Consider the following 15503-nt stretch of genomic DNA (forward strand, 5'->3'; position numbering starts at 1 on the left):
TGATTTAATTGTGAAATTCCTTTCTTTTTCCTGTTGTACTGTATTCTCCATAAGTCTAATAAATGTTTCTCTGACTTGTATCCCCATCTTAGGATGTCAAGCCTACTCATCGCAAGGAGAGTTAGCATCAAAATGGATGTGTCACTGACCAATAACACAGGGATGCCAGAAGTATCTGTTTGCTGTCTACTTTTTATTCGGTACTATATGGAGCATCCAAAAGCCATCACTCAGTTCATTTCAGTCAGCACTATTTAGCCATTCCCAGTGCTGAAATTGTTTATTGCTTAAATGCTTATCTGAATGTAAAATTAACATTTAATGCTTTTAAATTGAAAAACGCTCCCTTTTCAGAAACATGTGGTTCACCATCGTTTATGGGTTACAGAATTGGCAAAAGTTGCAGTATACAAAAAAGGTAGACTACTTGGTTAATAGGAGAATGTAAATACTTGACATTTATTTAAGGTAAAGAGTAATGAACTGGTGGTGAGATGCAAAATAAGACTATCATTAATATAATATTTGATGACAATCTTTTCACATTCTCGTTTTACTTATGTATTTATTTATGTATTTATTATTTTAATTATTTTTGCAAGTAAACTTTCAATTTATTTGTGCAAGTTAACACTTTTTTTGGATTCTAGCAATAAACATATATTTGTGACTGACATGTTGGATGGGTGATAAGGTGAAGGGGGTTAAAAAACTGTATTTCTAAAATTGAGAGTGCTATTCTATAGAGGTAAAAATAATAAAAAAGTATGAATAGACAAAGAAAAATAGATTTATGTTAATCCCTGTAACTGTTGCACTGTGAATTGCTGTGTTACATATTGCTTCTCATTGTAAATGCTAATAAATTAAAAATAAATTAAAAAAGTCTTAAATGGTCACACAACACCTTGATGTGTTATGCTTCTTGTTATTTCAGTTTTTAGTGATAAAATAGTTATATGAGCTGTTTAATTCTTAAAATTTAATTAAAATAAAACAAAAATTAAATCCAAAGAATGATCCCATGATAAGAACCTCTAAAGGGTTCTATATAGAAGCGTTTTCCTGTCTAAAAGAGTTAGAACCCAAAGGATTCTTTTGATTGCACCCTTAAAAGGGGTTCTATCAGGTGCATCATATATGGAACCCCTAAAAGGTTCCGTATATGAAGCGCCCGATAGAACCTTTTCTTCTTAGAGTGTACATCACTGACCAAACAGTTGATAAAAACATCACAATAATAAGTAACCCACTCTAATCTAGTCCTGTGAAGTGAAAAAAAAATATGTTTATAATATCCATCAAGAAGTTTTTAACTTCAAACTGTTATTCCTCTATCCAAAAATTGTTTTCTCAACTAAAGTAGATAACATATGAAGTGGATCAAAAAAGCTCATCAAAGTTGTCCCAAGACAAGAATACATGTTGGTTTTAGGTTTTAGGACAACTAGGTTTTGATCCACTTCAAATGTTGACTATAGTGTATATTGACAAATAATATTATCACATATGCATGATTACAGTTGGAAAAATGTAACTTTATTACTAAATGTGGTATCAATTTATTCCACTTAATTTGTTTGCTTGTTATTTTTTGTATTATTTATATTGTATGAAATAGTTTTTAAGATTTCAATAAACATTAAGGGCCCTATCATACACCTGGCGCAATGCGACGCAAGGCGCAGCGCAAGTGTGTTTGCTAGTTTCAGTCCTGCGCCATTCGCATTTTCCCATCCAGCGCCACATTCTTCAATTAGCAAATGCATTTGCGCTCATTTTTGTGCCCATGGGCATGCTGGTCTAAAAAAAGAGGTGCGTTCAAGCGCATTGCTGGCGCAATGCTATTTTAAGGAGCTGGAAATAGACTGCGCCATAGACCAGTTCAAACCTGGTCTAAAGTCTGTCGCAATGTTTTTTCTTTGTTATTTAAAGAGCGTACACACTGCTTATTAAACACAGGGACGCACAGCAGCACACAAACACGCAAAATAGTAAAAATTAAAGGAATGCAATGAATAAGATTGTTTTGTAGGCTATATATATATATATATATATATATATATATATATATATATATATATATATATATATATATATATATACATGTCATAATGGATAGTCATCACATGTATCAGAATATCAGAATTAGGCTATCTATTTGTTCGCACACGAGCAGCTCCATTTCATCTCGGAGACACGTTCTGTCTTTGCACTTGCCAAATTCCGTAGTGTAAATAGCAAATCCGTCATGGCACGAGCGCAACTGGCTCTTAAAGGGAATGGAAGATAAACTCTGATTGGTTTATTGCACATTAAAATAGCAAAAGTGGATTTAGACACGCCCTGAGTGCACCTACGCCGTGCGCTTTATATTCTGCATTTAGATCGTAAAAATAGGGCCCGAAGTTTATATTGAGTAACTTTAAATATGACAAATATTTTCCATTGCAATATTTAAAGTTACTTTTTTTTTAGTGCATCAACAATGATAGTTTCAAACAAAGCCGCAGCATAACCGCTGCAATACTGAGCCCCACACAGTAGTGGTGTTTTGTTGCTAAATGATTCATTTTTTTATTTTATTTTTTACAGTGTTTTAACAAATTGTTTAAGGAATAATCCAGTAACTCACCCATAAAGACAGTCACATTTCACTCCTGGATGTATCATTGTTTTTTAACAAAATAGTTGAATGAATGATTCGATTACTAACCTGTAAATATATTCACCAAAAAACCCCACCACTAATCATTCATTCATTCAAAATTCTTAATGCTCTCACTGCTAGCTTTTTCCTTAACTATGTAGATTTTGTTCTGAATGTGTTTGTGTGCTTAGTGATGTGCAGAAGGACGTTCAGTACCTGTACAGGATCCAGGTTGAATCAGACGGTTTGTTCAGTGAACTTTCCCCAGGCCTGGTTTACACCCATGGAGAACATTTCTGTGGTGATGGCACAATACAGGGGTCAGTATAAACTTGTAGGGTCCATCATAGGCTTTGCATGTTATGGGCTTTAGTTATTTTTAAAGAATGTTTCATATTTTTGAGTATTTGTTTGAGTCTTTTGTGTTTTGAAACATAGCCAAAGACCTTCCACATATTTCAGAACTGTAACCCTTGGCATTGCTCTCTCTCCCCCACAGGACTGAGGCTTGTGATGACGGGAATCTCTTAGATGGAGACGGCTGCTCAAAAAAATGCCAAGTTGAACCAGGTTTCAAGTGTCATGGTGAGTCACACTCAAAAAAACAAATACTGTCCACTGAGAACTATGGCCCTCAGACTGTAAACTCCACAACATAAGCACAAGAAAACTTCCACACAAGACAATAAAGCCGGGTAATAATCATAACCAGCTCTCAAAACAAAACAAAGCAAACCAAAACAATATAATATTGCTCCTGTAGATTCCGATTCCTATGCTACTTTTTTTTTCTCATAGTGATATTGAAGGAATTGTGAAGGTCGTCATATTCAAAAATCCAAAAATGCCCCTAATAATTATTATGCCTGAAGTATTCCTTCTAGACCTCAGCATTAGGAATAAAATGCAACAGACAGTGACAATTTCCTCAATATATTCTCATAACACTAGATGATATTTGTCATCAAATACAGACAATAATTACTCTGGAGTTCGAATTTAACATTGTTTAATCATCCTCTGTAATCTGCAAATGGGAAAATGTACAAATAAAGAAAGGTTGCATGAAAAAATTTAATTGTTGCATGTTAGGTAGCAAAATATATACACAAATTGAAAATATGTAAATTCTTAATAAACATTAGTTTTGTTGTTAGTGGGCATCATTGTATAATAATTGTATTGTGTATATATGCAAAAGAAAATGTCTATGTTGCAAAATATTAAGTTTAGCTTTGACTTTTTAATAGCTTTTTTAGCTTTGACATTTTAATATTTGTTAAGAAATCATCTGTAGATATGTGGGATGAAAATAATATATAAACTAGAAAAGTATATAAAAAAGTATATATAAAAAAAGTATATATATATAAGGTCTGAGGAAGGTCACTTGACCGAAACCTTGCTAATAAAAATATTTTTGTGATGATGCAATGTTACATATTGTGCAGGATTTGGACTTTTTTTCAATTTAAAATATATATTAAAATAGAAAACAGTTTCTATTAAATTAATGATATTTAATTATTATGTATTATTACATTTATTATATTAATATAATTACATATATTTTTGTATTTTTGTAAATATTTCTTTGGTGAGCATGAGAGACCCCACTTTCATAAACATTAAAATCTTGCAGACCCCAATCTTTTGATCTCAGTTTGTAAATAATTATTTAACTTACACATTGTTATTTTTAGTCCTAATTCTGATAGAAAGCAATATATATATATATACAATGTAGTAAAAACATTATTATTAAGATCTTACTGTTGTTTTTATTTCTAGGCTGACCAGAAAAAAAAATCCTCATTATGAATTATGAGTAATTTCCTTGACAACAAAGTCTGTGATATCTGACAATTCGGTCTGAATATTTGCGCAATACATATGCATTCAAAGATTCAATCCAGATTGCAAAGTATCCAGTCCAAACAGTGGATTTTAGGTCATTTACTGTAACACAGCCGGTGGTATTTTATATAATCAACATCATCTTATTCAATATTGTCAAAGTTTTTTGTCATCACACTATTGGAAATGGTCCAAAGTGTTGCACATACAGTGTTTCGTAAGCTGCAATGGATCTTCTTAACAATCATTACAATCTAACTGTACACCATTGTTACATAATGCACCTGAGTGAGAGGAAATGCAGAAAAGGAAGACTCACAGGAAATGTTAGGAGAAAAAAAGGCAAATATTTCACCAATTTAGTCAATGTTGTTTTCGTGACTGAAAGCGCTACATTTTCTGGGAGCGTGAAGCATGAGAAGCCTCTAATTCAAACATGACAATGGACGAAGCAGCGACTGACTCACATGCCTCAAACTTCCCAATGTTTTCATAGTAGCCTGTAACCGCATTTTTGTGGATTTAGGGCATTCGGGAATGGCTTTTTTGCAATATGTACTCTAATGCCACATTAGGAGCTCTCATATATTATCTCCACGAGCGTATTTGGGGAGCAAAGATCAACAAAGCTTAGGAGTAAAGCCTTTGGCATTGGCATGTGGGTTAGGTCAGCTGTTCTGCAGCAGAGACGGCCAATCAAATGCTTGTGTTTTTCATTTGTTGGTAGAACCCTTTTGAGCCCCTCGCCTTTGATAAGCTGTTCCTGTTGATGAGTCATCTTCCTCTTACCTTTCAGCATTCTCAGACAAGAGCTCATGCAAGATTCTGATGTCATTCACACGTGTCGCTCTCTAACAAATTCGCTTTAATGGCATGCTAATTCCCCTTTTAGCCCCACGTGCACTTCTGTCATAACTCGTTCATACGCCATGACATCATCCACATATTTGTATAGGCGTTTAGTTAATCATCCCGGTGGAATCACGTTCCCTTTTATTTTCAATTCAAACATAAGTGAAGCCGAGTCTCACTGACTTGCAATGAAAACACAATTAGATCTTGGCAGTGGAGTCATTATTTGTTACTTATGATGAGTTTGTGCTCACTCTCTCTTGATTTTTCTGTCTCTCTCAGGTCGGCCGAGCCTGTGCTATGTTTTTGAAGGGGACGGAGTGTGTGAGGAGTTCGAAAGACGTTCCAGCATCCAGGACTGTGGCTTTTTCACTCCCCAGGGGTTTGCTGATCAGTGGGCGTCCACCGCCTCAGGCTCGCATCAGGACGAGAGCTGCCCTGCTTCAAAGGTCACCGGGGAGCCTGTGCTCACTCAGGTACACAAACTGTTGAGAATTCATTAGCCATTATGAACCATTTATCTGCCTCACTAATGAACATTGTCTTAAATGAACCACTCAAATGATCCAAAATCTGTTATGGTTTGAAAAAGTTTTACATTTTAGATATCCCTTGTCTTTTATATCCTCATCAGATGTGCAAGTCGCAGTATTTTGACATTAATGAAGTGGTGGCTCATGACGCCTGGAGCCCCTGTACTGCCCATTTAAATGGTTACTATACACAGGATAAGCCTGTCTGGCTAAAGGTACACACACATTTGCTCGGTGAGCAAACATTGAGCATAAAGACCTTGAATTTGACAGATTATTCAATCTATATTGGGCCATTTGATGTAAGTATTAGTTTATCCCTCTACTACAAGGCGGTCTGTCAATAATTAATGCACTTTTTTTCATATATGCTTGAGTAAATTTTAAATATTTTGTAAAATAAGAAAAAAATATAATTAATTGTAAGTAGGTTTATGTACACTACTGTTTAAGCTTGGGGTCAGTAAGAGTTTATTTAAGAAATTAATACTTTTTATTAAAGGGATAGTTCACCCAAAAATGAAAATTTGATGTTTATCTGCTTACCACCAGGGCATCCAAGATATAGGTGACTCTGTTTCTTCAGTAGAACACAAACCAAGATTTTTAACACAAATTCATGTCTGTCATTCTTAAAATGGATGTGAATGGGAATCACGGCTAAAACATACAATAAAACAAAACACCAAAAAAAAAACATACACAAACAAAACCAAAAGAAATCCTGTGGCTTGTGACAATACATTGATGTGACCCCCAGGGAATCCAGGATGTAGGCAACTTTGTTTCTTCAGTAGAGCACAAACCAAGATTTTTAAAACAAACCGTTGCAGTCTATCACTCTTATAATGTAAATGGATGGAAATCATGGCTAAAACATTCAATAAAACTAAAACTAAAAAAAAGAAAAAAAAAAAACCATACACAAACAAAACCAAATTAAACCCTGTGGCTTGTGATGATTCATTGATGTGTAAAGACGTGTCTCTGTGCAAGAAACTGAACAGTATTTACATCGTTTTTTTACCTATGATTCACGCAGTGTCCAAACTGTTAGAACTTTCCTGAAGAATGCACTCAGGAGAGTTCTAATATACTGTTCAATTGTAAAAACTGTTCAGTTTCTTGCACAGACAGACCGTCTTTACACATCAATGAATCATCACGAGCCACAGGGTTTAATTTGGTTTTGTTTGTGTATGTTGTTTTTTTTCTTCTTTTTTTTTGGTTTTAGTTTTATTGAATGTTTTAGCCATGATTTCCATCCATTTACATTATAAGAGTGATAGACTGCAATGGTTTGTGTTAAAAATCTTGGTTTGTGCTCTACTGAAGAAACAAAGTTGCCTACATCCTGGATTCCCTGGGGGTAAGCAGATAAACATCAAATTTTCATTTTTGGGTGAACTATCCCTTTAACCAAGGATGCATCAAATAAATGAAAAGAGTGGCAGTAAAGGTTTTGATAATATTACTAAAGATTTCTATATCAAATAATGCTGTTCTTTTGAACCTTCTTTTCATCTAAGAATTCACAGAAAGTATTTCCACTTAAATATTAAGCAGCAAAACTGTTTTCAGCATTGCTAATAAAAAGAACTGTTTCTTGAGAACCAAAGCAGCATACTAGTATGATTTCTGAAGGATAATAAAAATTACATTTTAAATTGTAATATGTAGTATTTTTTTGATAAAATAAATGCAGGTTTGATGAGCATAAGAGACTTAAAAAAAAAAAAAACATTAAACAATATATATATATTATTCGCCTTAATAAACTCCTAATTTGCTGCTTATTAATAGTTAGTAAGGTAGTTGTTGAGTTTAGGTTTTGGTTAGGATTAGGCATATAGAATATGTTCATGCAGAATATGTGCTTTATACGTACTAATAAACAGCCAAAATGTTTTAATATTAGACATGCTAATACTAGTTGTTAGTCAGAATTGGTACCTATACCTATAAAGTTGTACCAAAAATCTTACCACTCCCACATTTCTATGTGCCATCCATGGCCATTTACACAGTTCCTAAATGATGTTAGCTGAGGAGCCATTTATTAATTACTAATAATACTGATACTTTGTTTTGCAGGTAGGATTTGAGCGACCGGGTGTAGCAGCCTCTGTTATCATCTACCTTGCATATGATGGTAATTGGCAATGTGAAAATTGCAGGAAAACAGTGACCATTGAACTGTGTGACACCACTGGAAAAAAACACAATCTTGGTAACACATAACACATCTTTAATTTAATTGTGAAAGATTGTGAATTTTGTATTTTTATGTGACTTCGTTGTGTGTTCCTGTCCACAGGTTCGTACGAGCTGTCATGTCAGTATAACCCCCTAGTGGTGAATGTGACCCATAACCTGAGTTTGCCCTTCTACCAGACTTCAGCAGTGCAGCTGAACTTCTCGTCCTCTCAAGTGGCAGTGTTGGCGGTTGCATTGCGAACATCTTGTCACTTCAGCGCCTTTGCCCTGACCGGGTGCGCTGAGGGTGGGGTCTCCCACAACCTAAAAGCACACACACAAACACACACACATACATACCGTACACACATACAACATTTGACGTGGATCAAAAAAGTGAATCAAAGCTGTCCTAAGACAAGAACACATTTTGGTTGTAGGTTTAGGACAACTTTGATGAAAGGTTTTGATCCACTTCAATTGTTGAATGTTGAATAGTAAATATATAAGCACTATAAGTAAGGGATCTGTAAAAAAATGTTTTTGTGTTTTTTTGAAAAGAGTCTAATAGATCAAATTTATTTGATGAAAAATATAGTAAAATATTATTACTTTTTTTTCTCCCCAAGATTTCTTGTATAAACAGAAAGCTCAAAAAAACATAAATTACTTGAAAAATGAACATTTTGTAACATTGTGAATGTCTTTAGTATTACTTTTAAACAATTTAATGTGTTCTAGCTGAATTAAAAATATAATTTCTTTGAAAAAAAATAAATAAATGACATAACCCAAACTTTTGAATGGTAGTGTATCTAAAAGACTAATACATCATACACTTACACAGAGACACGGATACAAATGCAAACTATTCCATCGTGCTTGATGGTGGATATGATGTCTGTCAATGTTTACAAATAATAATTAAATTAATATGTGTTTTTCTCACTCAGATGTGTGCGTAGGCTGTGCAGTACTGAGTCATGCAGTCCTCTAAACGTCGAACATGCTTCAGTCCGCTGTACTCCAGTCATAGACTCCAAACACTGCTCTGTTTCTTGTCATCGTGGCTATATGCTCACTGTTCTCCATGGCCAGGGCCTTCCTTCTCATCAAGTGCGTTCTAGTATTGGTAACATCCTGTTTCTTTCTCTCTGCAATAAACCCTTTAAGAAAGAAAAATCAGATCTCCTTGATATCTAGTAAGCAGCAGTGAGATTAAATGAGTACATATCCCTTTTTCTGAAGATTTTATTTTATTTATTTATTTATTTACTTTTTATTTCCTGAGAAGAGATCTTAACAATGACTGTGTTCATATTCTGCTAATGATTGAATCAGTAATTTTCCAATTAGTACATGATCCAAAAATTTGACTAATACAGCCAAATGCCAACCATCTTGTTCAGATTTCTAGGAATATTGGCTTAACCGGGTCAAGTAAATTCAGAAAGTCCACCATAAGTTAACTGGAGGCCCATTTATACAGTATGTGCACATGTCCAAACAAAGATAATTTAGGGTGATATTAGATATACACAGTGTTTATTCAATGGTTTGACTTTTTCGCAACTGTTTTGGAGCAAGAAGCATTTTGCAAACTTAAAAAGAAAGGTCTACTTTTCTAAGTCTTGTTACGTACATTTTGCAAATCATCACATTCCTGTTTGTTATTGCGAAAGAGCTGATTAAATTATTGTGGAGAATTACTAAAATGCAGTGTAAGGGCAAGAGCATCTACAGTAATTCTAGAAGACAGGAGCAGGAACCCACATGTCTTAGTTCATTCAGATTTTGCAAAATACCAGAATATTCCAGTAACTGCTGAGAACATAAATGCTTACAATCATGACATTTACCAAAATACAAAAGTCTGTGATTCTAAGAAAAGATATTTACACTGATTTTGTAACAACATCTTATTTGTGTCAAGTGAAATACTGTCATGTTGTCTAATGAGACTATTGAAACTATATGGCATTATAAGTCTTTCTTTTTGTTTTGTCCTCTCCTCTCCTCAGACGGAAGCAGAGCTGATTTGTGTGCATGGCGTGTGGGACCGTATAGTAAGCTGTCAGCCAGTGGACTGCGGCCCACCTCCTCAGTCTCACGTCCACTTTGCCTCCTTCTCGTGTCCCTGGGGCACCACATTCGGCAAGCAGTGCACCTTTTCCTGTAATGCCCCGGCGATCCTGCAAGGTGAGGACGGGAACTGGGCTACAGTGTGAGACCTGAGGGTTTCTGGATTCCTTACATTCAGTGCATGTGTCGGTTTCTGTGAGACTTTGGGCTTCATTTCTAAAATAATAAGACTTTACGTCAATAACTGTATATTTGTGGGTGATATGAACCCTTCTTGTGTGTTTGCCCATGTACACTGGAAAAAATCCAACAAATAATTGTGCTTTTTGGCATTCCTGAGGTCATTTGACTCAGAACTGCTAGTTGCGCCAACACTAACAAACATATAAATATTACTGCAAACAAATAATATATATTATCATAAAATCATTGAATAATTGTACTGCAATTTTATTTAATGATAGTCTAAAACCATAAAAATGATTTTGTTACTTGAAACAAAATAAACTTTAATAATATATTATTAATAATAATGTTATTATTAATAATATATTATATTTATTATATTTATATTATATATATATATATATATATATATATATATATATATATATATATATATATATATATATATATATATATATATATATATATATATATATATATATATATATTATATATACGTCATTGATTTGTTTGCTGTGGTGAGGATATCTGCTTTTTGAGGCAAATAGTGATTTAAAGCTGGACAGATAATGAGAAAGCACGATGATAATGATAGTCAAAGTGCAGTTGTTTAGAGAACTCCAATCATTTTTTTTTTTACAGTGCTAAGCTAAATATTTGGATTTTTGTATGTATGTGTGCTTACATACAGTATATAGTCATTTGTGTGTCAGTGTTGTTCTTGCACTCATTCAGGAACTATGCGTCGGTCTGGCTGTGGTCCCAGATCTCTTTCCTGGCTGTGTAAATAGAAAAGTAATCCTGAGCTGCAGGAGAACAGCACACAGGTGGAGATAGGAAACAAGCAAGTAGGCGAAAACAAGAGTGCATTTCATCCCATACTACTGAAGCCCCTAGAGAACCCCTCATTTAGGACAGCATAGAGCAGGCTGGCACTTGGCCCTCTTGCCTCTGGATAACTATGGCAAGGTGGCTCATGGGCCGAGGGGCCACTTCTCACACGGTCACATATTTGTTTTAAATGCAGGCTTTGATGGATCGGTCCAAATTTTTTTTTTTTGGCAGGGAGCAGTGCAGTCTGTGGTCAGTGGCTTCACTGGAAGGTCCAGGACATTGCATCACTGAGTAGCTATGCTTATTGGTCTTGATGGCAAGGTTCTTGTACTGTAGTGCTTTAAAGTGATGGGCTGTAGTGCTCCTTTGGGAGTTTTTAAAATCTATTCATGACTTGTCATTAATTGGAACACACACAAAAAAAACAGTGATTTATGTACTTAGTGAAAGACTTTTTTTTTTTTTTTCTGAAGTGGCGCAAGCTGGAACTTTTCATGCATGTTGGAAAAATGCAGTTTGCAGCCATTTTTGGTATAGCTAAATTTAAGCACAACTACAAAGTAGACAGACACTTTAAAGCTTAAAGGAATCATTATATTTTATTGACCAATAAAATTGCTTTAGAACTTGAACAAAATCTAATTAGATATGTTACTATAATAGTACAATGAGAAAGTCCTATATCACATGGCACCACTGCACCATGTGCTTTATTTTATAAAGTGAGATTTTATGAAAACTACTGTGATACTTAGTAGTAGTTTATAGAAACTGTGCAAAATGATTATTTCGAAACTTAACGGAAGTATATTTTGTGATACAAATATTTTTGTCATATTTATACATTTTTTTTAATAAATTATGATGCTTTTCATCCACAAAATTACTTGAATACAGCTCTTCTTCTTTGAACATGTTTTTAACCTCTGTATTAAAATTAATTTGTAATTAATATTAAAAATGCAATTTAATGTAATTAATTTAATATTGTAATGTAATTACAAAAAATATCAGGTTAAAACAACCATCCTTACTGATAATGAATAAATGAATGAATGAATGAACGAATGAATGAATGAATACAAACTGTAATAAAACTAAATAAAATATATTTGTTTTCTTTTTATGTCTCTCTCTCTCTCTCTATAAACTACTTTACTGCTTATTGTTTGAATTCATGCTAAAAGTAATAGGTATGATCAACATGGTAGCTGGTAAAAAAAAAAAAATGTTGTGTATGTGTGTGTGTGTGTGTGTGTGTGTGTGTATATATATATATATATATATATATATATATAAAATAAAATGTATATATATATATATAAATACTTTTTTAAATACTTTTTTTTTCCAGAAAATAATGATTAAGTACACTCAGAAATAGTACAACTGACTGCCCTCTTCTGAAGAGCCCTTAACTAATACTGAACACATTTGTGTTCCAGTTGGGTGCAGTCTTCTTATCAGGATATGTTTTTCAGGTGAAAGTGACACATTGGTTTGTCTTGAGGATGGCCTATGGTCATATCCAGAGGCTTACTGCAAGATTGAGTGTCCGGAGCCACCTTCTGCACTCAATGCCACGCTGCTAGTTCCTCAGTGTCATGGAGGCGGGCATGACGTGGGCACTGTGTGCCGCTACAAATGCAACCCGGGATATTACGTCACTGGCACACTCAACAAAAGGCCAAGAAAGTGAGTTGTAGTCTGTATGGTTTGAACAGAATTCTAAGCATTAGGTTACTGTGTTGACAAATTTTAAGGGTAAAATGTATGTTTCCAGCATCTAGGTTGCTCACATGGTTCTAATAAGATCAAAATCTCACTCCATGTGTTTCCAAATAACTTTCAGCAATGGAGTCAACAGTGTACTTTGATGAATGGTCTGATGGCGTGTTGTTTTGATATTCCATCCAATCAAGCTATAGCATATTTTGGCACATCTGAGGGGACTAGTGTTTGCACCTGCCTCGTCTTTATGAGTTATTAAAATGGCTGGTAAAATACCTCAGTGTCTTTTAACTGCTTTTAATTGGGCATTAATACCAGAAGCGATAGCCAGCGTGTCTCATAAAGCCATTTAAATGATCCTGTTTATTAAGACCATTGGAATGTTTGTTCTAAAAGGCATTTCATTATGAAGGTTCAGCAAATGGTTTATGACGGTCTAAAGAGAGGTGTTATGCTATTATCAAGGTAGTTTTAGCCTGTGCTTCTGTATGATCTTTCTCAATGAACACTACACCCCAATTTATTTCCTCAAGATTTATTGGCTATTTGGTTATACCAGATGGTTTGTAACATGGCTTAGATGTGAATAAATCCCCTGTGGCTGGAGGAGAATGTCATTCAGAAATGTAGTAATTGCTGCATTCATGTTGTGCAAAAATTCTGACCAGAAGCAGATTGAGAACATACAATTGCATTTCAGCATGTGTTTAATGTAACAATTCTATGAACTCCATGTATACTTTCCTTACAGATATGAAAACATATCTATAGAGAGTGAAATTTCTACTTTCAAATGAACCAATTCAAATGGAAAACAATATTCTAAGATTATGTAATCCATATGAAACATGCATACAGGTGCATCACTACTGTGATGACGAGTCAGTGTAGACTTCATCTCTTAAACCAAAATCTGGTTTATCAATAAATTATTAATGTTAATGCAGCCTTCTTATTTATTTTTTATTTTTTTCTGACACAATAAATAAATATGTAAAGTGACATTCAGCCAAGTATGGTGACCCATACTCAGAATTTGTGCTCTGCGTTTAACCCATCCAAAGTGCACACACACAGAGCAGTGAACACACACACACACTGTGAACACACACCCGGAGCAGTGGGCAGCCATTTATGCTGCGGCGCCCGGGGAGCAGTTGGGGGTTCGATGCCTTGCTCAAGGGCACCTAAGTCATGGTATTGAAGGTGGAGAGAGAACTGTACATGCACTCCCCCCACCCACAATTCCTGCCGGCCCGGGACTCGAACTCACAACCTTTCGATTGGGAGTCCGACTCTCTAACCATTAGGCCACGACTACCCCCAAAAAGTGAAGTGACATTCAGCCAAGTATGGTGACCCATACTCAGAATTTGTGCTCTGCATTTAACCCATCCGAAATGCACACACACAGAGCAGTGAACACACACACTGTGAGCACACACCAGGAGCAGTGGGCAGCCATTTATGCTGCGGCGCCCGGGGAGCAGTTGGGGGTTCGATGCCTTGCTCAAGGGCACCTAAGTCGTGGTATTGAAGGTGGAGAGAGAACTGTACATGGCCGGCCCGGGACTCGAACTCACAACCTTTCGATTGGGAGTCCAACTCTCTAACCATTAGGCCACGACTATTTAGAAATATATTTCTAAAGGTACTGTTGACATTACATTTTCACCAGATGTTGGTAACAACTCAAGTAATCCATACATACAAAGAAAACAAAAGAAATAAGTTCAGAAATTAAGGTCTGTGTATTAAAGTGGAATGACACAGGGAAAAAGTATTGAACACATGAAGAAATGGAGGTGCAAAACAGCATGGAGAGCCAAGACACCAGCTGAAATCTTTCAGTAATTAGAAAGCAATCCTGCCCCTAGTCAGTGCTAATTAATATCAGCTGGTTCAGTCTCAACTGATGGCCTATAAAAAGATGTCTTATTACCAACATGTCACAAAAGAAACATTTCATGATGGGTAAAATCAAAGAGCTCTCTCAAGACCTTCTCAACCTTATTGTTGCAGAACATACTGATGGCATTGGTTACAGAAGGCTTTCTGTATTTCTGAATGTTCCAATAAGCACTGTTAGAGCACTGTTAGAGCCATAATCTGCATGTGGAAAGAACAGAATTTCACCATAAACCGGCCACAGCTAGGTGCTCCTCACAAGAGTTCTGACAGAGGAGTGAAAATAATTATCAGAAGAGTTGTCTAAGAGCCAAGGGCCACTTGTGGAGTGCTTCAGAAAGGTCTGGAATTAGCATGTACATTTGTTTCAAAGAAAATAAGTAATGCATTCAACCGCCGTGGCCTGTATACACAGTCAATGTAAGACTCCATTGCTGAAGAAGAAGTATTTTGAAGCTCGTTTAAAGTTTGCTGCACAACATTTAGGCAAGCCTGTGAGATACTGGGAGAATACAGTCTGGTCAGATGAGATCAAAATTAAACTCCTTGGATTCCATAATACACACCATGTTTTGGAGGTCAAATGGCAGTGCACATCACCCCAAAAACATAATGGTGTGGCACTGGCAACTTTCAGCAAGACAATGATCCCAAACACAGCCAAGGAAACTCTC

At 35.3% G+C, this 15503-nt stretch overlaps 1 protein-coding gene across 2 annotated transcripts in view; it reads left to right on the forward strand.

Moving 5' to 3' along the window:
- LOC132096344 (pappalysin-2-like) overlaps positions 1 to 15503 on the forward strand; it is a 69122-nt gene that overhangs the window by 37807 nt on the left and 15812 nt on the right. For both annotated transcript variants that reach the window (XM_059501634.1, XM_059501635.1), the window contains exons 9-17: positions 2842 to 2970; positions 3150 to 3235; positions 5642 to 5835; positions 5994 to 6107; positions 7987 to 8122; positions 8210 to 8384; positions 9042 to 9204; positions 10110 to 10287; positions 12672 to 12885. In XM_059501634.1, the coding sequence (XP_059357617.1) occupies positions 2842 to 2970; positions 3150 to 3235; positions 5642 to 5835; positions 5994 to 6107; positions 7987 to 8122; positions 8210 to 8384; positions 9042 to 9204; positions 10110 to 10287; positions 12672 to 12885 (1389 nt within the window). The remainder of the gene's footprint in view (positions 1 to 2841; positions 2971 to 3149; positions 3236 to 5641; positions 5836 to 5993; positions 6108 to 7986; positions 8123 to 8209; positions 8385 to 9041; positions 9205 to 10109; positions 10288 to 12671; positions 12886 to 15503) is intronic.

Source organism: Carassius carassius, chromosome 20 (genome assembly GCF_963082965.1).
Source record: "Carassius carassius chromosome 20, fCarCar2.1, whole genome shotgun sequence".
NCBI classification, from domain to species: Eukaryota; Metazoa; Chordata; class Actinopteri; order Cypriniformes; family Cyprinidae; genus Carassius; species Carassius carassius.